The sequence below is a fragment of the Ptiloglossa arizonensis genome, chromosome 14, assembly GCF_051014685.1.
Source record: "Ptiloglossa arizonensis isolate GNS036 chromosome 14, iyPtiAriz1_principal, whole genome shotgun sequence".
Lineage (NCBI taxonomy): Eukaryota > Metazoa > Arthropoda > Insecta > Hymenoptera > Colletidae > Ptiloglossa > Ptiloglossa arizonensis.
The window spans coordinates 4414714-4437982 of NC_135061.1; the positions used below are offsets into that span (position 1 = coordinate 4414714).

Here is a 23269-nt window from a genome sequence, read left to right on the forward strand (position 1 = left end):
ATGACCAAGTAGTCAAAAAAATAAGTGTTAATTTTAGGAAAACCATATTCGAATATCCAAGTCGGAATATACAAACCACTAACACTTTTAATGCAAAGAGTTTTGTTACTCTTTTACGAATCGCCAAACGGTGACCTCTGGAACCCAATTACTGAGTTCTCGACTACCAGATTAATTGGCTTTAAAACTTTCAGCGTGAATCGAATTGTATAAATAGAATATATTGTAGGGAGGAAGAAAATTCCTTTCGAGTCGAGAAGAATGTGGTACCACGAGCAAAGGAAACGAGAACAGTGTCAATTAATGTTTCTTTGGTAGCAGGTCCAAGACCAATGAAAACGTCGGGATCCGATTCTTTCCAGAAACGATATTCCTTGCATCGTTAAGGATAATAGCGTTAATTTTTCGACTACCGTAAACTCGTTCCTAGGCAACAATATCGTTCTACATTCCTGAATTAACGCTAGATTTACCAACCGGTCCAAATGACTGGCTCCAACTGTTTTTAGAAAGAAATTTACTTTAAATTCCATAGTGTATTTTCAAAAGACGTTACATTTTCTGTTTCACATAAACAATTTCATAGGAATATCATAAGTTATAATATAATAGAAATTTGATAAATTCCTATTTTTTTTCAAATATCAATTTTCCTAAAACACATACGAGGAATACCTCGATATACTGAAATCTACCCTCTTCTAGTGTCAAAGAAAACAACAGCTGCTTCTAAATTTAATCTTCACCTATACTTATAAGTGTACGACGATTAAAAAGTAAATCGTGAAATTATATCAGCACAGAGATTCTTCTTGCCATTAATTGATCGAACGATGAAAAGGATAAAAATCGATTCAGGGGTGCAATCCGTATTTGGCTCCGAGCACTTCAAAAGACAATTACAAAATTTTCTGTTTCATACATACAAACAATTTTATAAGTTCCTCTTATTTTTCCAATTATCAATTTTCCCAAGACACATACGAGGAACACCTCGATACACCGAAATCTACCCTCTTCTAGTGTCAAAGAAAACAACAGCTACTTCTAAATTTAATCTTCACCTATACTTATAAATGTACACCGATTAAAAGATAAATCCTGAAATTATATCCACACAGAGAGCTTCTTCTTGCCGTTAATTGATCAAACGGTGAAAAGATTAAAGGATTGATTCAGTTGGCTCCTAACGCTTCAAAGGACGTTACAACATTTTCTGTTTCACATAAACAATTTCATAGGAATATCATAAGTTATAATATAATAGGAATTTTATAAGTTCCTATTTTTTTTTTCAAATATCAATTTTCCCAAGACACATATAAGACACTCTTCTAGTGTCAAAGAAAACAACAGCTACTTCTAAATTTAATCTTCACCTATACTTATAAATATACAACGATTAAAAGATAAATCGTGAAATTAATTCAGCACAGAGAGATTCTTCTTGCCGCTAATTGATCGAACAGTGAAAAGGTTAAAGGATCGCTTCGTGTGCGCAGTCCGTATTTGGCTCGGAGCGCAGCGAAATCAGAGTCGGCGAAGAATTTAAGCAGAGCGGGTCTGGTAAAAGCGAGCTTATCGAGCCGGGCGATGATTCTGTGAGCGGTGAAAACTGGCGAGAGCGGCGCGTAAAATCGCGTCCGAAAAAGTGGCGAAGGTGCGTGCGTGCGTGCGTGCGTGCGTGCGTGCGTGCGTGCGTGCGTGCGTGCGTGCGTGAACGAGCGCACGCGCCGGTGCCGTCGTTGGCACGTGGCGTACACGTGCTCCGGTTTCCCGCCGCCACGCCGCGGCCAGCCACCCTGTCCCTTTTGCGCGAGCGAGTTAACGCGCGTTTTCATTCACAGGTTCACGCGAACCATCGCGGCGGCACGGGAGGACCACCGGGAGCACGTAGGTTCGAGGTAGGAGAGCGAATCTTGCGGATCGCCTCGGGGCCGCGTTCAACAGGTGAGAGCCCGCCGCCATTTTCGCCTCCACGTATCGCCAGTATTCGTTCTCGCGCAGCGTTCTCGGTCCTCTCGCTCTTCGAATCAAAATAAGAACACTCGCGGGAAGAGGCGCGTCCGCTATAACCAAACTGCATCGAGAAACGGAACAGTCTCGGTTACCCGTACCGAGCCAGGAACCGAGTATTTAGTTCCTATAGAAGTACAAGTTCCTGTATTTCTGTGGATAGCTTCTCCGAGACTCGATCCTCTCGATGATCCGTGTACTCCTCGGATGCCAACGGACCTATAATCGATAATCGAACCATGCCACGGATACCGTAACAGTGTAATCGATAATCCAAATACGACACGGACGACGCCAACCTGTAATCGATGATCTAATTATCCCATGGATGCCATAGTTCTGTAATTGATAATCTAAATACGAGATGGACGACACGAACCTGTAATCGACTATCTAATTATGCCGTGGACGATATGGACCTGTAATCGACTATCTTTCACACGAATCTTTACCTTCTGCAGGCTTTGGGGCATTTGTGTTCTTCACGGTGCCAAAGCTTTTGAGAAGTCTATTACTTCCTTCGGACAATATTATCTGACAACTAGGTGACGTATGTCACGACCAGGTGACTGCAAGTAACTATACATACTGGACGACCAACAACATACAAGCATCGTCTACGTTAAGACCTTATTCGACATTTAACGACAAATCTTACGAAAGTACCGATTCTTCCAACACCTAGACACTAGAAAGTCTGTGTCACCGATCATTTTACTTTACTCGGATTGCTACGCTACTTACTCGTTACACTCGATGATAACATTATGACTCGTTATATTCGATGATAACTCGTTACGAGTACATTAGTAACGCAACGCTCGAGTATTTCGCTCCTTGTTCAGTGTTCAACTTCGTGCACTCGGGCTAAAACGAGAAGGTTTGGAAGAAGCAGAGACGATAGGACGAGAGTCAGTCGATCGTCGTTGAACTCGACGAACAAGTTCCACGGTTGCAGTTGATTCAAGGATCGAGCAATTGGAACAAAGATTCGAAGACCACGGAATCCTTTGCGCTTGGACGGGCCATTGAACGTCGGAAGGTGACGCCGCGCGAGGACAGTGGCACCTGCCAAAAATCATAGTCCCCTTTTCGAGCGGCGCCAGGAGCCGAATGTACGTTTGTTCGAGCTCCGGTGTCACGTGTAAGCGTCTCTATACGCCAGCTGTGTACGTATATACACCGAGGTACACACGTGGCCCAGACTTCACGAAATCTGGCCAGATGTATACTCCGTGCGTCGTGCAGGTCGCAGACCCACAACGGTGTGCACTTGTACGGTGTGAATACGCTTGCACAAGCGCGTCGATCCGTCAAATCGGCCAGCTTTTCGCTGATTGAACGACCTGGTGCAGGTGATAATGATTCGTCCCGCTAAGAGGGACCGATGACTTACTTCGCGCTACCCCCACTCCTTCGCTGTACGTTTCTGGTTAACGCGTGACTAGATGGCGCTACTGCGATGCGCAGAATCACGGCGCAGATCGCACTACCGAGTAACCGAACGAACCAAAGTGTTACTTCGAAGCGATTTACTCGAATTTTTGCACCGAGGTAGATATATACGAAATAACGATAAATACTTGGAATTTGTAATACATTATCGAAACAATGAAGAGATTGCTACCAAGGAGAGAAATTTTCTTGAAAACTTTTTCGTTTCCGATAAGTTTGAAACGGTCACGGGAACGAACTTTATGGTAACGGTATATAATAATATCTTTTACGGTGTTTATACGAAAGAAAGGATACGAAACTGAGTTTGTGTTTCGATAAAATATTTGAAGCTTTCGTTATCGAGGAAAACAAGTTGAATATCTTTCGAGTATACAAATTATAAATTTGTATTTAATAATTTGCACTGAAATACTATACGAATATCTCTCGAGTATATATGCAGTTGACTAATTATAACTTTGTATTGAAATACTGTACGATTAGGATGATTTGGTAAATAAGAATCTGCAACTGCCTCCTAATGCGTTTGCTTGTAAATATATTGGATTGTTCGGCAAGTCGTTTCGTTTCTTTTGGTGAAAATGAAACACGATTTTTCTAGAGCGTACAAACATTTTCTTCAATTATATATTCTCCATTTTGGAGAACGAAACGACTATCCGAACAACCTAATAGATATGAACACAAGTACGGTCTCGTCAGAAATATTTGACTCGTTGGATTGACAACTTACTAAATCTGTAAATATCTACTATAAAGTCGTTTGCAGAATATTGTTGTTTCACAGGAACGCGTCTAAGTTAATCGAGTTTAGGTTATATGTTTGAAAAGATTGGAACCGGTCTCTTCTACGATCAGCGACAGATTCTGCGTACTGCATCTGATCGTTTCGGTAACGCCATCTCGCGTTTCACTCGCGCGACAACTAGAAGCAAAATACCAAGGAGAAGGGGTAGCGTGAACTGAGCCATTGCCCCTTAAGTGGCTCGAATATTGTCATCGGATATACAGGTGGCGATCTTGGCTCTTCTTGGCCTACTCGGTTCTTATCGGGCTGCAATCGACCTTTCCGATTCCGTGAACCAGAACGTCGACGTTCACTTAATGTATTTCACTGGTTGCCGAAAGGCAGATGTATTTTTAAAACCACCGAAGTGTGATATCCACCAACAATTGTGGAGTACTGTACAGTAACCTCTGTTCGAGTGTCGTCGTCTCGAAATCGTATCGTGACTCTTGGACAGGGAAGCTAGACGATATTCGATCGCATTTATCTTCACTCGCAGCTAGGCTCGGTTGGCTACGTTTGTATTGGAAACGAGAGTACGAAACAGTAAAAGCAAGTAAGAAACGATCGGAACGTGTAAGAAACTGTGGAAGCTGGTGAGAAACGAATAGAGAGAATAAGAAACAGTGACACCGACTGGGATACTGTTATTTACTACTATAAACACGTGTCGGAAATAACGCCGTGGCTCGTTCGGAGCCAACAGTTCCAAGAACCGGTGGGGATAATCACGCGAACCTTACGGAGGGAATTATCGCGACACTTAGGGAGGATTTATTGTATTTAGCGTTAAAAAGAAAGATACTCGGTTCTTACAACACTTCACGGAAACTTTTACATACCGTGAGAATTAAGATCGTCTCGTAACGAAGTTAGACGAATGGATGAAATAATGCTAATCGAAGCAAATAATAAACCATCCTCGTAGAAATGTAAATTGCGTCACTAAACGATATCAGTATTTTAATACCGACAGGATGTAAGTATTATTAAAATTGAGTCAGTACAGGCACAAAGTTTAAGTTCTAACACTGTGACAACTATCAGAACAAGCAGTAACAATGCATCGAAGTATACGATATTAAAAATAAGTATACAATGGAAATACAAGTGTCCTAGCTATCGGAGCAAGCAGTAACAATGCATCGAAGTATACGATATTAAAAATAAGTATACGATGGAAATACAAGTGTCCCGGAATGTACCCGTGAGCAGGTTTGTACTGGCACTTCCGGGTGACCCCGAAATAAACGTCTCCTTTAAGGTAGATAAAGAGAACAAATAAAGCAAAAGTCTCATTAACATGGAAATATCGAGATCGTACAGTTAACAGGATAAATGTTATCCAAGACTAACGTTACCGATCTCGCGATGAATTCTCGATACAGTCACCATTTTTCTACACAGAAAGGACAATTTATAGTTTTTTTGTAGCGTTTTACGAAACACACGTAGGTTCCAACTCGTACGTGCTCTACAGAAAAGGTTCTCTTCAAACATGACCGTTAAGTCGCATCTGTATCTTCGATAAATCTATCGGCTAAAATTATGCTAGAGTCTGATAGCATTTATCTTCGTTGGTACGCGTTTTCGACACCGTGTTTACAAAACTTGTTTTACTTCGTTTTACCTCTCCAACCATCTATTTTAAGGAAACAATCTTTTTCTGGGACACCCTGTATATTTCCCTGCAATGCTCAAATGAGAATACTGCCAAACTGAAATATTTGAAGTTTCGTAACACGATGTAAAACCCACGCATTTGTAGACTGCGTAAACAAGGATAATTGATGGTGGAGTCCATTTCCGTGGCAAGAACGTCCATACGTATATATCCATGTATAATGCTAATACCATAATAAACCGTGCAATAAATACTTATATTTCCACACCGTGTAACGCTATTTCTTATTGAATAAATATCACTCGTTTGACACCGAAGTTAAATCTAAGATTTCTGGAGTCTCGACTGACTTAACTGGTTTCTCGATTGTTCACAGCCGATTTGAATTTATTCGATGCTCCAATTTCTGTTTGATTTCGTTACAATTATTTTCTCAACGCGTCAATTAATGTGTGTTAAGAATTAGGAAGACAAGAATATGGTAATCTCCATTGTAAATTAGCAAAATCAAGACCGCCAGAGTTTTCGTGAAAAAGGGCCAGATAACGGTTTTTATTTCTCATCTGGGTTAAACTCAAACGAACCGCTCGAAGAAAATAACGAGTGGGATATATCAAGAGGGAGCGAGATGGAATAACAGCAAGCGAGTTCTGCATTACATTCACTCGGTAGTTAGTACCTGAAAGTAATATCTCAGGCGTGTTGGTGTTTCAACCGATAATGTAAAATGAAAATGTTTATTCGTTACACTTTCGTGAGTTTTATCAACGGATTGACGAGACGTTTCCGATAAAAATGAGTTAAAATACTCAGGATTGGTTTTGATTGTACGCTATTCAAATCATTTCTAAATAACTTTTAGTTAAGTATATTTAATCAAATGTACTTAACTTACTTTCATTGAGAAACTATCACCATTTCGTTGACAACAGTCCGTGAAAACATAAGGTGAAATATAAAAATACGTATCAAGTTCTATTAAAGCCAAGGAAATAGAAACCACGATGGGAATAATTGCAAAACTGAATTCGATGTAAACATTGGCTCTGAAAAGCACCAATTACTCTATGCAAATATTGCAATGTATTATCCGATGAATTAATATTAGCACGAATTAATATTTACTCGTACCTATTACGGTAAATACTACTTGTTGAAATAGCGCGAATGGAAAATAAATTTCGAATTAATTTTATTCCTAGCACGTCTCGGAAACATTCGCATTCCCTTTTGTATCCATTAGTTAGGTAAACAAGTTGATTACCTTCATTACGTTACAAAACCTTGTTTTTTCCATACTTTAGTATCATAATATTTTTACAGCAAGCATTATTTCTCTTCTCTACCAAAACTTCGTCGAATCCAATTTGATAAAATCAACAAATCCAAAAAAAAAACTATAAAATTTCAATACTATAGAAACTAGTTGATTTTTCCAGTAAAAAAATGTATAATAAAACAAGTTCGTAACTTTCCTTATAATCTAAATACAATTCAAATGGGTGATCCTCTATCCATGTGTATTATCAAATTTTGAATATTCCGTATTATATATAATTCGAATGATGATAAATATTCACTAATGTCAACTAAGAACAATAATTCTACTAAACGTTTGTACGGAGAGCCAAAGACCAACGATTGGAAGAGGAGAAAGAAAGTTGAGAACAGCGCTGGCTACGCCAATGGAGCAAGGGGATACCAGGATATGGTACCTCGTAGGGTGGCGGTTTCAGTCAGACTGCTAACAGACTCTCTAGGACGATGATGGATGCTCGTCTTTCCGGAGGATGGCATTCGAACCCGCGGTGGGACATTCCTGAGCGAGGTATACGCGCATCTACGGGCAGCGTGGACTTCTGTATTCCGCTGCGTGCGGAGCAATCGAAGAAATTCATCTACGACAATGTCCGAACGAGAAACGTAACGATCAACGTCGATTGCAATTCTCGTAAAAAGCACGTACGGGTCTAACATGTACGGTGCAATTCGAAGACTGTTCCCATCGAATAAGTAGAAACTCGTCGAGAGGAATCGCCTCGTTTCAGACTGTACGTGTTTGGCAAACTGAGTACCGTGGTGATCACCGGTGACCGATGCTTCGAGCTTGCAACCAACGATCTCCAATATTTGTACGCTTTTGAATAACAGTAGTATCGTTACGAACGCTACAGAATAATAAATATACGCTTCAACTGTTAAATATTTTTAGAATGACGATTAACCGGGTCGGTTAGAAATATCGCGAAGATGTTGAGGAAATATTGATCGTGTACCGTGTACTCAAACCGTAATGGATCCAGTTTCGTTCTCAGAGTACAATAACGCGTACTTAACGAACAATAGTTCACTCGTCGGACTCGTGATCCGTTATAAACTGTATCTCGCGAAGGTAATGGCAAATTATTGTTATTTCACAGCGATTCGTCGCACGTAAGTTAGTCACGTCCGTGTTAGATGTTTCGGAATGTTCGAGGCGAAACGATTCCGCGCACCTACGTTGCACAGTCCTAGCAACGCCATCTAGCGTTTCGATCGCGCGCGACGATCGCACGTAACGGAAGTACAGGGGAGAGAAAAACGACACAAAGCCGCGTAACCCTTAAGCGGCACGAATCGGCACGCGAGACGCACCGACCCGAAAATCACCGAAAACGAACGAACACAGTGCGAATACAGTCCACCGTGTACGTCGTTGTAGATACTCTCCGTTCTCGGTGTGTCATTTATTCATCGTTGCTCGCTAAACGTAAACGCGGCTTCGTTGCGGAGCAACGGGACGACGGAGCCAAACTCCCGTGTCCCTAAAGCGGGGATCGCGAGCGAGATCTTGCGAGGCGGCGTTCCATCGAACGGGGAAAGGTACAGAATGCGCGGCAGATACGGAATCATCGAGAATCTTTTTTTTCATCGGTCCAGGTCCCTTTCAGTAACCCAGTTCTCGCGCCGAGCTAATGGACTTTTGCTCTTCCCCGCGGTGCATCGCGAATTTACCGAGACCAGTCGGCTCCGGCACAGCCGCGAGAGAGAAACGCAGAAAGGAGCGGAGGACACGACGTAGCTGCCGCGGCTACGGTGCCGCGCAACAACGCAGCGCCTGCCGGTGTAACGGAGACTGCGGGACGGACGGACGGACGAACGAAGAGAGAGAGAGAGGAGAGAGAGAGAGAGAGAGAGAGAGAGAGAGAAGCGGTGGAGAGTTTCAGGGCGACGGTGTTTCACGCTGTGGCAAATTCATATCGACCATAACGGGAGCGCGGCGAATGGCGGCGCACGTTCGGTAACGAGGGACTTGCATTAGTCAGGAATTCGAGTCGCAGCGTGCACTCGCCCGTTTCGCGAACTTCTCCAACCCCCTTTGCGCTCGCTACCGCGTCTACTCTCTCGGCCACCTAGTCGCCTACCGTGCTCCGCTTCGTGACGGTAAATCTCTGAAGTAGTCGAGCATTGTGGGAAAAATTTACAAATTTCACGCTACACCGAATACAATAACACTCGCGAGAAACCGGAGCGTTATTGTCGGGGACGGTTTCGTACTTCCGGGGTAAGTAGCGTTCATTTGTACGGAAATGAAATTCTTTCGTTCGAGACGATCGCGCTCGTAATTTAAATCGAATAAATTTACGAATAAAGTTTTCAACGTTTGTAACGTTCTCGAGCGTTGCACGCACTTTGAATCCGCCTGTAGTTTCGCGCGCAGAATCACGAAGTCATCGCGAACAAAACGCGCCGGTTCGATTCGAAGGGAAAAAAAAACCGCAACTGCGTATCGTGCTCGCATCGTTGCGCTGGAGAAAAATCATATCCATAAATCATAGCCCCAGAAATCGTACGCGAACTGTACACGGAACACCGAAGAACGTTTCCGCGCTGCGTGAGTCAACTCGTTGAACGTTTTATCGAACGGATTTTTGTTCCACGGATCGGCAGAAAAGAAAAAAAAAAAAAACAAGAAGAAGATCCGACCAACCGCCCAACACCGACGCAGATTTCGCGAAGAACGCAAAAAGAGGATCGGCAGTTCCCGCGACGCAATAACCGATGGTGGTTTATCGAAAAAATCGGCGTGAATTGAAAAGTCGATCGAGGCGAACGATTACGAATTTTTCGCCGCGATACGGGAAATAATAAAGGCTTGGGAGATAACGCGCGTGGAGAGATCGCGTGACCTATCGACACCGGCGTGTGTACGCGCATACAGTACGCGCATGCAGGAGAGACGGAGACGAACGATCGCGATCGGGAGAGTATGCACGGTGGGAGGACGATGCTCGTCAGAGGAGAAAGGGATTCTTGGCTAGGGCGTCGAGGGACGAGGGGTCGAGGCCGAGAGGGGTGGCAGAAGCAGATGCTCATCGGGCCCCTGCTGTAAATGTAGATTACGCTCATCCTTGATTTGTGTGCGGCTACGTGCGTGTGAGACGCACTTTGGACTTGGCCTTTCCTAAGGAGAGAGAATCGAAAAGTCTCGTAGCCGGCCAACGGGAAACGCCTCCCTGATTTACTTACAGAAGAGTTACCCGACTTCCGGGAGACGTTCGCTCGGTACAGGCCTCCGTGGAAACGTAAGACCGACCGACCGATAAATACGGCTTTCGAGCGACTCGCTAACGAGCTGTTCAACATCTACGAGTCGAAAAAATTCAACCTGTCTCGAAGGAAATCGAATTCCCAGTGAGATGTTCGATCGGGGGTGAGCCACCATTTTCGTTGGCCGTCGACGAGAAACGTTCCTCGATCTCGGTGACGATTGCAACGAGAAAAACCGTTCGAGCGATTTTTTTCAATTTTCCCTATGCAATACTGTTCTTTCTTTCCCGTTTCTGTAAACTGTTACTGTGATAAATTAACAAACGCAAGTATCTTCAAGTATCGTTATCGTTCTGTCGGATCGTTCGGAAAGTCGTTCTCCAAAATGGAGAATGTACAATTGAATAAAATGTTTACACGCTCTGAAAGAATCTTGTTCCATTTTCACCAAAAAAAAAACGAAACGAAATGACTTTCCAAACCCAATATTTTATTACACAGCCATCCTCGTTTCTAAACTGCGTGATTCTTTTCCAATGCGATACCTTGTAACCTCTTTATAAAAACTACAAGCGCAAAAATATTGTTAAGAAATTTCTTCAAAGTCACCCCATTTTGTCAAAACGCGCCAATAATTTCCAAACACGCCCAGTATCATCGTTAAATCGTTCCATCGCCGTTGTATATCAATATATACGTCCGTGTTTCTTTTCCTCTACCCATTCGTACGTGTTATTACACCGAAGAAGACCCGAAGCAAAGTTTGAAAAGTTCGCGAACGTTTTGTACATACAGTACGACGCGCGAGAGACGATTTACATACGAAAATTATTTTTGCCCGCCATAAATATCATTACCGTATCGTTACGGGGGAACTGTATTCGCGGTCGATAAATCTACCGATTTATCTATCGGTTTCGAGTACCGTGGCGAATTCCCATACGCGGAGCCATTGCAAATCCGAAGTCGTGTGCGAGGCGCGTGTGCGACTAAGAAGCGAGGCGAGTGAGAGGGCCGCAGGAAGAGAGGGATATATAGTGGGAGTGAGAAAAAATAGAGAGAGAGAGAGAGAGAGAGAGAGAGAGAGAGAGAGAGAGAGCAAGAGGCAGGTGCATCACGGTGACACTCCCTCGATAATTCTCCAGAAAGGGAGACGGTAGTGAGAGTAAGAAAGACAGTGTTGCGGGCCGAGGTGATCGAGAGAGAAGGAAAGAAGGAGAGCTAAGTCACGAGTGTTGTGTCTGAGAGCTCGTTTATGGTTGTTCGGTTAAACTCTCGCTCCAAGGAACGAGAGAGTTTCAGAAATGGCGGTCCGGGGTCAGAACGAATCGAGAAGGTAATCTTTACCGATACCTGGAAATCGAAATACACGTTCGCCACTGTTGGACAATTGACTCGAACTCTACGTCCCTGATGCAGGGATTCTAACCGTTGCCCGATGAAAGACCGGATTGGTTATCAATTTAAAGCGTTAATTAGTTCCACCAACACGCTTTTACGGCTTTTGATTCGCATTGGGATATTCTCGTACGATTTATCGATGCAAATCGAGAGAAATGAATCTTTTTCGATACGTGTGAAGCTATTTGTAAAATTTAAGTAACAATTCGAACATTGGATACAACCGATTTTAAGTACGCGACAATTTCCTGCCATCTGCTCCAAAACTGTTCCGCTCTGTCTAACGTTTATGGTTTGAAATATTCGTCTATGGAAGATTAAGAACGGATTAAAATTTGTCGATAAAAAATGACGAGTATATGAACTAATATATATTGTAACGTAAATGTTGAATGAAATTAGGTTCCAAAGAATTTAGTCGCGCGTAATAAAAATAATATTCGAGAGCAAAAAGAAACAAATAGAGCCTATCTTCAGAATTGATTCTTTTCCAAGTGACTACAATTTCAAACTATTAGTCTATAGAAGATTAAAAACAGGTTAAAAATTTGTCGATAAAAAATGTTGAGTATATGAACTAATATATATTGTAACGTAAATGTTGAATGAAATTAGGTTCCAAAGAATTTAGTCGCGCGTAATAAAAATAATATTCGAGAGCAAAAAGAAACAAATGGAGCCTGTCTTCGGAATTGATTCTTTTACAAGTGACTACAATTGACCGATTCGATCGTCTTCCCTTCGCTTTCCGCATTCTTTTGTTTTGTAAGATTCACTCGCACTATCCGCGTATACCGAGCAGCATTAATTCGTTCCGTTTGAGGGGCATATGGCTCAGTTCGCGCTACCCTTTCTCCTTAGCGATACGCTTCTAGTTGTCGCGCAGCTGAAACGCGAGATGGCGTTGCTACCGCGATGGCCGATATTAATCTTAACTCCTTAACGCAGGTACGTTGTAATTACAAGTCATTTTTCAAACGGATACTGCTTAATTTTTGTAATAGTGTACATGATAATTTACCAACGCAATTACGATTACGTTACATCTTTCGAGAAGAATTTAAAACAATTTTTTTTCTTTAAGGAAACAGATGGTACACACCAAAAAGGTATTACAGTGTTAGTCTCGGTTAAGTCTAAAGCTGATCCAGTAATCTATTGCCTCGAACCCAATCTATGAGGAATTGTATTTATAGTTATATTATCATATACTAGTTATATTATCATTGACCGAATTGTCGGTGACTAACCAACATTCTATGGAGCCAACCGTAAACTCTACCAAACTTATTCAATTTTTTTAAAACCAAAAATAGAAAATTTAAGTTACACATATCGAAATCCATTATCAGAACAGAACGAGATACATTTAATAAAAAAAATAATCCGTTCATTGGATCGATACTCTATTATAAACTTTAAATGTCAAAACTGTTTACCGTTATTACACACTATTGGTGTATAGGTTGGCTACGCGAGAATTAATTCTGAAAATGCAACGACGCGTATTTAATAAGTAATAATTTACTCGCCGGATTGATAATGCACTATAAACATTAAATGTCGCGAAACCGTTAATAGAGCATTGTTATTTCACAGCAGTTCGTGCAACTTGAACATAAATTAGCCGCGCCGAGGTTAGTTTGAGCTGCTCGATCGCAGGATCACTGCCATGATTCTGCGCACTACGCGCACCGTTATAGTGACGCCATCTAGCATTTGAGCCGCGCGACAACTATAAGCGTATCGTAAAGGAGAATGGGTAGCACGAAACCGAGACTGCCCCTCGTGCAGAGCATGAATTATTGTCACCGGGTGTACAACTGAACGATATTTTCCGCATTCTCTCATACAGTGTACTTAATTTCATTTGTTCTTACAACCGTAAGACAATCTAAAATATTGTCCACCCAGTTTGACCGCTAAAACGTTTAATACAAATCTTCCACCGGAAAATAATCGTTGTCTACTCGACACTTGTGTCACCGGCTCGGTATATAAAATATTTAAAAAAAAATAATAACAAAGAGAAAAAAGCAACGTAATTACAAATTTTAAGACACTTTTATAATCCCGTTTGGCTTCCCTTCTCGACACATTTCTTCGAAATCCTTCCAAACGAAGCCACATACATTTTCATACGTTTCATACATTTTCAATGAATTTTCACGAAATTCCTCGAAACACAGCTGATACATTTTTACTTAATTATTCGCGAGAAACTCGCGTGGAATTCTTCGAGATAAATTCACATTTACCCCCGATTGTTTCGCTACCGATTTACGACCGATCCATCCTCGTTATAGATATTTATGTTATTCCATCCGAAATGGGAAACGATCGAGGCGAGAAAAGTGGAAGCGTTTCACGTGTTGACCTTATAATAGCCGGATCTAATTTCGCGTACGATCATGGTCCCTGTTCCGATGGTTCCTTCAAATCTTCCGCAAAGAGGACTCTTCACGAAACCGCTCGTTCCGCGAACGAAAGATCGCGAGTGGTGTTGCGATGGAAATTTCGATCGACCGGTCGTCTCATTGGTGTTTTTCACGAGCCAATCAGCGACACCGTGTTCGCTCCGCGAATCAACATTTTCCACCCTTCGTTTTTGTCCAATCGGAGCGTGTAATTTCGTCGATCGACTGGAGGATAATTAACGCGACGGTCGCGAATTATTTACGCAAGGTTTTATCGCGCCGCGGTTTCCCGAAACAAACTCACTCCGCTTCAGGTAGATTTACTCGTGAGTCACCCGCCAGATAATTTTAGATCGGATCGGCCATTGGGATCCGCGCTGTTTTCGCGAGCGTTCGCGCGCGGTCTCGCGATCGTTTTCCCAAAGACGTCGCGGAAAGGGTTTAACGATCGAGAAGAAGAGAAAAAAGAAAGAAAAAAGAAAAGAGTTTCTTCGATCGCGGGAATCATCGAGACGCGAACGGGGAACGCTTCCGAATGGAAGAAAATATTTTCGGAGTGCGTGCCGCGGTTCGTTCGTATTTTTAGAATACCCTTGCGCTTGAACGATCGCGCCCTGACCCTTGGGAGATTGAACAATGAACGCTGACACGCGTTCCTGCTGGATTCGAGAAAACAAGATCTGTATACAGTGTGTCTCGTAAATCCGTAAAATGGACTCGAATCTCTTCGGTTGCTCGATAGCGCTACACTGCGCGGGGGAAATACCGAGCTTAAAGCCGAATTCACACTGTGCGTTGAAAAATTCCGCGTAGGGTCCGCCCAAAGGTCGATGTACCATATAAATTGTGTAAAATAAGTTCCGTTGACGGAAAACGGCAACATTGTTTACGTATCGTAAAAATATTCTCCATAATTTGGTACATTAGTAAATTACAAAATTATCTTAGTAATCGAGAATTAAGAAAAATGAGAAAATAATAAGTGATTGTAATTTATTTTGAAGTGAGATTATCGGTTCTCGTTCTGGTACACTCGTAAACCGTTTTACGTGCTTCAAGGACTTGAAATCGGTAAGGACAATGGTGTAATGTAAATAATTAAAATTGTTAACGTTGAACGAAAATTATGAACGTTGCGAAGCGAAAAGTAACGATCACGACCGAGTCGGTATTTCGATGTCTGGCACGGAAAGAGGAGGCTTTCAATTGGTCGAATCGGAGCGGTGACCGCCCAGTTGATTCGACCAATCAGAAGTCAGGGAGCATCTCGCGCCTAGCGTCTATAGACAGAAACGTTTCAACCTCGTGCCCGTAGAGGCGTAGTTTTACAACTCGAGTTGCTAATAATTAAAACTTGAAAACTAAGAACGATCCCGCCAACTTTCCCCGACCTTCTCGCTTCGACTTTTACTTCAAGGTCATTGCAATAGGAGAAATCGTTAACACGGTAAACAATTATCGAATCGGTTACACGTCGCAAGAATTTCATACTCGCGCCTAACTGGTTTCTCGATCTACACGCGTCCAATCGAAAACGTCCAGAGGATCGGCTCGCTCGGAATAGTGTCATTAAAGACAAAGATATTCGGATAAATTAACGAAGCGAAATACGTCCAAGCAAACAGTGTTTTCACGGAGCGAGGACCGTGTAATTATTACGCTCACTTTGTGCGTGTAATTATTCAAGTGTATTTTCTAACGACGAGTTAACTCGTCTTCCTTAATTAAAATGGTTTACACAACGGACACGAGGGACCAACCGACTGGTACTTTCCTTAAAGTTATGCAATAATCTCCAAGCGATACGAAAGCCGGAAAATGAAGAAGAAACACAACTTAACTGGAGTAACGAATGCCGGATGGAAAAATAACGCGACATTACGATACACTCGTTGGTAAGCGGATTGTATGGAATACGAAAACGGAGTTCTTTTAATAGACATCTCGTTAAAATGTCAAATACCCTTCCCCGACGTCTCGTGAAAATTCTCTCGCCGCTTAAGGGGTTAGCACCATTCCACCTGACATCGTTTACCGTGCTCTTGCACACTACAGTCGGAGCAGATTCAACTGGCCGCTCAAGGTCACTTTCCCGGCCGTAAATCACGCCAAACGCGACCCCCACTTTTACGCCACGCTGTCCTACCTTCGCGTTTGAGAGACAAAGAGCGCGCGACCGAACGTTCGCGCGAACAGACGCGAGCTGTGTTATCGAAACGCGTCGAAGCGGTATTATTATTAACAAGAATTGATAATATCGTTTTGTAACTGTGTTACGTACTTGGGATTACAGCAAGCTGTACTTTGAATTGAAAAAATAACGTAAATCTAACGTTTTGGAATACCTCAACACGTTGCATTTAAATTTAGTTGGGAGATTCCAGTCACTTGAGAAACATTGAAAATTAGGAAATTTGGTCCGATTCGACCAGTAACAAATATAACGCTAAATTGAAATATTTTGCGTATCTCTGGTTGAAACTGTTAAAAGATAATTGAAAAAATGGAGCATTGCACCTCGTAAAAGAGTACACGTGACCTAAGATCTAACAGCACTTGCGTTGCCTCTTTTTCTCGTTAATACCTAGGATGCCAAACTTACGAAAATACTCGATACGATACACTGTTCACGGTATTTCCACCGATAGTGGCAACGGTTGAAATTAACCGGCCGAAACGAGCAAAGAATTAACCGGATTGCTGGCAATTGACGACTGCCTCGTCAGAACAATTGACGCTTAACGAACTTGACACCGCGCCGCTCAAACATCGGAATATAAATGAGTAAGACGACCATCGATCTCAAACAAACCGGCATGTATTTTCGAAATTGCTACGGATCTCTCCAAACATCGCGCAAAACTCGACACGAATCGTATATCTAATCGCCGATTAAATACAACGTACGTACGAGCATCAATATCAAATGTAACACGATCGATCGAACGTGGAAGAATTTATTCGCCCGATCCGCACGAAAACCTTAAGTGTTTTAAATCTAAACGAAACTAATCTTTTTACCTCGCAATACTTGGACAGTGTACAACTAATACGGAACGAACAAACGTGAACGCGACAAACGTGTCGTATCACGACGAAACAAGAATTTGTTTCGCGCAAAGTGCCCGTATATTTGTAAATTGATGTAAAGGAAAAAGAAACGCCTCGAATTCGTAGTTCCGACTGGTAGAATGAGACGACGATGAGACCAAATGGAAGTTGAAAACCGTGCAAGATCTTAGGTTACATTAGCTTACTGTACAATGTATAAAAGTAATTGTATAATATTTTTTAATCTATATACTCGACGTGTTCTCGATGAATAATCTATTCGTCGTCAAGATTTAAACGAATAAACGATATTGTTCAATGATTCGTTCATTTACTCCGTAAAATGTATCTTCAAATCCACCATAACGAGAGAAGAAAGATGGTAACCCTTGAAAAACATTACGTTATAGGAATAACAGTTTTGTATCTTCGATACTACGGAAAGTTTGAGCAACAATAAAATCTGTCCCTAATCCGACTCGAGACATTTTTATGTAACGACATTTTTTAACGAATACCGTCGAAGAAAATAAACAGTGTGTGGAGCAACTACCGTGAATGCGATACAATACGAAATACTTGTATTCGGCTGAGACGGTATTCGGTTTGAACGGAGCAGCTCCGCCGTTTTCCAAACAGCATCCTCTCAAGCTAAACAAATATCCGAGTCTCGGTTGACCAACTATATCTCGAGCATCGTCGTGCGAACTGTCGACGTTAGAATTACCTCTTCGACTATAGAGTAACATCAAATAATTTCGCTGTATCACAGCGAACAACATTGGCACAAGCTTATCGGAAATAAATCAGAGCTCAACAATGTCGCAGACCGCTAGATAACATCGTTTTTTGAAAACAGATAAGAATATTCGACCGCGGTAAGTGTGTGCACAAACATCGACAATCCATCCGAGCGAAAAACGAGCAGACACGTGCCGGAATTGACGTGTCCGTGGATCGCGAAAAAAAATGAGAACCACTTTCGGTACGGTTCTACGACACGCAGCGGTTACGGCGCATCGCTTCGCGGAGAGCTGCTTCTCTTTCTCTCTCTCTCAGTCGGGCAGGTGTATGAAAAGAAGAAAAATAAAGGAAAAAAGCACGGCAGTCCCTTCCCTCGAGATCTCCCCGGGCTGTCCGCCGAGAAAAAGACTTAGATTTATAGTCTCCTGAATTACGTTCGAGCGATTAACCTCTAACGATTCCTCCAGCGGCGTCGCAAAGACACGTGGTATGCGAGCAATCGGAGCACGCCCAATCGTGGAGCAACTTGTAACTGGCTATCTCACGAGATTCATGGACCACGGAACAAACGTGATAAAGTATAGTAACCTTAAAAAGGCTTTTTCTCGGCCTGTGCCATCGCGGGCACGTCACAACAGTAACTGGACGCTGTTGCACATGACAGCGACGGGTCGTCTCTGGTGTGTGTCTAGGTTATGTCGTCAATATTTTTCAACGTCGAAGACGCCAGTCGAAGGAAACTCGCGCGATCGAGAAAGAAAGAACGATAATACAGGATACGAGGAGTACAACGAAGAACAGATCTCTCCCGGGGGTTAGTTCACTACGACGGGGCAGCACTGTCCAAAGCACTGACAAGCAAACCAAAACACAGAACGGACCGAGTCGGTCGAGAGATACGTCCGGCGCGATCCTCGAGAAGATCGAGGGCTCGATCGACCGACGCACAACACCCATATCTCTGCTTAACCTTTGCAGGAGGTACTCGTTGACACAGAAAACACACCAGAGCGACGCTCGCGAGATTTAATGCACGGTGCTTCTTCGTAGAGAGTAGCACTAGACACAAGAGACTCCGTGTCGCTCTATTTTTCACACGGCGCGCACGCACAGCACAAGATTTTGGTGACCCTGGTTCGGGAAAGAAACTGTTTCGTGGCTGACGGCACTCACCGGGCTGCTTGTTGGCGATCTTATTGAAGCAGTTTTGAAAGACCTCGTAGAGATGCATCGGCTCGTCGTCGCTGGCCGCCATGTTTTCACGAGACGAGAAAACGAGTGGACGTCCGTGGTTGAGACGAGTGGGCACGGTTTCGCGGTGCGGCCGCACGCGGAGCCACCCTCCTCCCGGAACGGTCACGCACACTACTGAACCACGCCGCCTCACCGACGCGGCTTTTATAGCCCATCAGTGGTGCCACCTGCCTACGACGAATCGCGCCACTATCGCTACGCGGCCACTTTGAATGTCGCTCTTTCCTGCTTGAGCACCTTTAAAAAAAAGAAACATGCATAGATTAATACATTGCAATAATTCTTGTTTACTATGTCTACAGACAGTACATATACTACATTCATCGGAAATGAATATTATCGTTTTTTTTATATCAAGACTTTTATTTACATGTTATACGTATAAACAATTGTACAGAATAAATCTCCGTTAATTTAATGTATGAAATCTATAACTCAGATAAAATTTCTTATAGCGATTCAATAATACAATATTTTTTTGTGTATTATTATTATTATTATTATTATTATACAAATCGTCGTAAACTTATGAACAAATAACGATAGCTTGAACGGCAGCCTGCGTTTCAATCGACGCCTGTTGTTATTGCTGTGATACAACCCGAAAAGAGGTGATACCTTTTAAAAAAATAATCACCTTTTTTTGGCTTGTAATACTTGTTAGCTCACATCGAATATTATTGTTGTTAAAAACTCTGAAGCACAGAGTTTTTGCTCTAGAAGGTAAATTTAAGTATCGAGATTATGCTTGCACGTACGTCGTACGAGCTAGCATAGATTAGACACAATGTCGCGTGACTTTCGATACATGGAATTTTTAAAACATTATGCCATACTCTTAAATTTCAGCAAAGTCAAAATTTTGTGGAATTGGTTGAGATATGTCTTCGTAATCTTGTCGTTGTAAGCCTAAAATAGAAACACAAACGTAAACATATGCCCCTGACACTTTGACACTATAAATTATATATACAAGATGGCAACGTAACACATGCTTTACAATACTCGTACATAAAATTGTTTACAGACATACTAGCAAGCTTTTAACTAATTTAGACGTAACAGTTGCTCGTGCAATTTGCTTAAAATAATATATTCTGCTTGTATTTATCAAAAAGTCTCATGCACCTACTTAAAGCAAAAACCTTGAAGAAGCAATGCAGGTCTACGAAACATGGATCTGTAATCTGTATCCAATTTATTACTGACCCATCACTGGACCTGGAGGGAACATTGTGGCTAAAAATCCACCTCGTGCTTGGCCTATTCGAAGAAGGTATACGCTTGTGACAACGCGTACGATCATATTTATAATCATAATTGCCGCGCTAAACTTCTCATAAGAAGGATCCCCTACATGGGAAGGTTAATCAAACAATTTAATTCCAAATACTGTAGGTGAATCTTGATTTAAACCGAAGACATCACTGACTTACACGATGGAAAATAGACTGCCAATGTCACTACATCAAAAACTATGGAAATTAGATTTATGAAAAGTGCCTAAAACAATAACCACATTATACATGAGCACCGATAAAATATTACACACTGTACAATAATGTTAATTGCTTACAAATTGCAATGGTTCGTCTGTTTCAATACTATGAATAGCCCACAATAAGCAGATGAAGAAGAGAAAATTGTAAAACATTACTGATTTTGGACACCATGATCCCTGAATACCCCTAAAAATTGAGTTTTTTAACAATTACATATTGCAGACCACATTTCAATATACCACTCTATTAGCAAGTAGAAGTAGATTATATATTAATACATGAAGAAGTATATAATTTATTCTTACCATGTTACTAGTATTAAATGAATTGCAAATATTACCTGAAAAAATCCGAATAATTCATAAAAAATGGTCCCAAAGTACAAAGTCAGTGTGTAATGTTCTAGGATGCAGTTTCTCGAAAATATAATTACGGTAATGCACAAACCCCTTGGATAATATGAGAAACTCGTCGAACTAGTTATACGAAACTGTTTTATTGCCGTATACCCTTACATAATTGTATATTATTTCAAACGAAATATGCACCGTGTCAATGAAACTACTTAAAAACTATCGTGAAGTATAATTATAACTATGTTGGGATTATCAGACATCTGTTCTCATAATTGGTTATATTATATATTGGCCGAAAATATTTGCACGCGGACGAGTAAGGAAAAACCGATCAAAATACAAAATAAACGAATAGCATGGATCGAATTGCATTTTCAAAAACAGACAAAACAATTTTCACACAATACAAATCTCGAATACGAAAAAGGCAACATTATAACAGTACTTTGATAATATTTACCTTTAATGGGTAATGAGATATACTGGACGTATCCGGCATTTTTCAAGTTGTGAGACCTTATTTGGACCTACAATCCGAGATTGTTAGAGAGTCCTTATTTCTATGACTGTATTGGTGTTGATAGTTAATTAAATCACGATTGTTACTTATTCGCGATTATGAAAATATATTTCAGTTTCTTCTCTTGAAACGCCCCTCTCATGCAACACAAAACGAATACTACGTACCAACGATTGTTACGGTCTGACAAATACTATAGCCACCTAGCGACGACACATACAAATTAGAAAATCCGTAAATATTATGCCTAAACATTATTCCCATTGGTATTGCAACATTTTACAACTATATTACGCAATAAAATTCTTTGCTAATGGATTTATTTAATTTATGAACCAATCCATGTGATAAAAGAATGATTTTGCATCAACTACAAATCGAATTTCGAAATATTTTCGCGCTTATTTTTAAATCAAGTACTCGCAAATTTTTAAACCATTCTCATAAATATATTTGTGACGTAGTATATTCATAAATTCTTCACCTGCTACAAAATAGTTAAATAGGAATAAAAATTTTGATAATGATATTGTATTTATTATAATGATTACAGAGTACCATAAATACAATTTATTATAAAAAAAGGAAGAAAAATAACTACATGGCAACAAAATTAATATAAATATCAGTTTATGTAGTAACATAATTCATTCGCATTTGAGCTTTTCCTCTTGCAAAAGTTTTAATTCATTTATTAATTTTGAAATATTTAAAATATCATTTTCTGTACACAATATAGGTAAATTTATTAAATGTTTCTGAGCCAGAATGAATCGTAAATATATTTACTTTGAGTTTTCAAAGATCTTCTTGATATAAGAATTTGAAGATTAATAATAAAATTTTAACATTCAATTTACACACTTGCACGTGCGTACAATATTGAAATTTACTAATATTCCATTGCAATAAAAATTCACCGCAATTGCAAAGTGTTCCTACATAATGTTACTAAATTATTGCAATATACGAAGCTAATCGAAGATTTTAAATTCTAATTCATTTGGGCACAACAGGTTGTGAATCTCTGAGCCAATTTAGTTTATGCGTTTTCCGCTAGGTGACGATACGAGTTTACTGTCGTTAACGCGGCAAAACAGTTTTTCAATGATTTATTATTAACACTGTCCAACACGATTTTTGCCTTCCAAAAATCAGTTGGTGATCCTTGTATAGTCACACTCCCCAGCCCAAAGTTGAACTACTGTATCATCCCCAGCTTTCGAAAAACATGAAAGTTTCTCGAATATAGCGATATATAATTTATTAATTTTTTTTATCCCTAAATATTTATAAATTGACGTCAAAGTTTAAATAAGTGCCGTTTGTGTAGTTTCTTTGCATTATTTTTGTATTTTTACAAAAAGTCCTTTACCTAGGACGAAAACCCTACCCACGATCGGATTCTGTAAACATTTCCGAAGAAACCTGACCGGCAGAAGAGTCGAAACAACTTACCGTTTGAGCAGGCCGAGAAAATAGTCGTTCACAACGCGTGTACAGCAGTTTGCCGTCATGTGCTCTACTGCTCGCTTCTTTCGATTCAACAGGGCCGTGGCTATGCTTAATCAACGCCAATGGAGGGGTTCAATGGGGCAGTCACTTTGTG

At 41.1% G+C, this 23269-nt stretch overlaps 2 protein-coding genes across 12 annotated transcripts in view; both read right to left on the reverse strand.

The window, feature by feature from the left end:
- The window catches only part of LOC143154311 (protein daughterless-like), a 279566-nt gene that overhangs the window by 247507 nt on the left and 8790 nt on the right, over window positions 1–23269 (reverse strand). For 10 of the 11 annotated variants that reach the window (XM_076326306.1, XM_076326305.1, XM_076326303.1 and 7 more), the window contains exons 1-2: window positions 21601–21817; window positions 19202–19519 (exon numbers count right to left, since the gene is read on the reverse strand). In XM_076326306.1, the coding sequence (XP_076182421.1) occupies window positions 19202–19283 (82 nt within the window). In that variant the 5' untranslated portion in view covers window positions 19284–19519; window positions 21601–21817. Of the gene's footprint in view, window positions 1–19201; window positions 19520–21600; window positions 21818–23269 lie in introns of those variants that run through there. The other variant, XM_076326299.1, reaches the window with a different exon arrangement.
- On the reverse strand, window positions 20121–21639 carry LOC143154210 (uncharacterized). Its single transcript, XM_076326127.1, has 6 exons — window positions 21601–21639; window positions 21090–21124; window positions 20859–20970; window positions 20719–20785; window positions 20492–20635; window positions 20121–20191 (listed from the first exon to the last, which is right to left on the reverse strand). The coding sequence occupies exons 1-6, from the start codon at window positions 21637–21639 to the stop codon at window positions 20121–20123; spliced, it is 468 nt and encodes a 155-aa protein (XP_076182242.1).

What these genes read in the sequence shown, in the direction of transcription:
- LOC143154210 (XM_076326127.1), bottom strand. Translation starts at nt 21,639, where the DNA reads ATGCCGGATACGTCCAGTATATCTCATTACCCATTAAAG. An exon ending in GGCAGTCTATTTTCCATCGT is followed by an intron (nt 20,636 to 20,718) that starts GTAAGTCAGTGA and finishes CTTCCCATGTAG; the next exon opens with GGGATCCTTCTTATGAGAAG. An exon ending in CCCTCCAGGTCCAGTGATGG is followed by an intron (nt 20,192 to 20,491) that starts GTCAGTAATAAA and finishes TTTCTATTTTAG; the next exon opens with GCTTACAACGACAAGATTAC.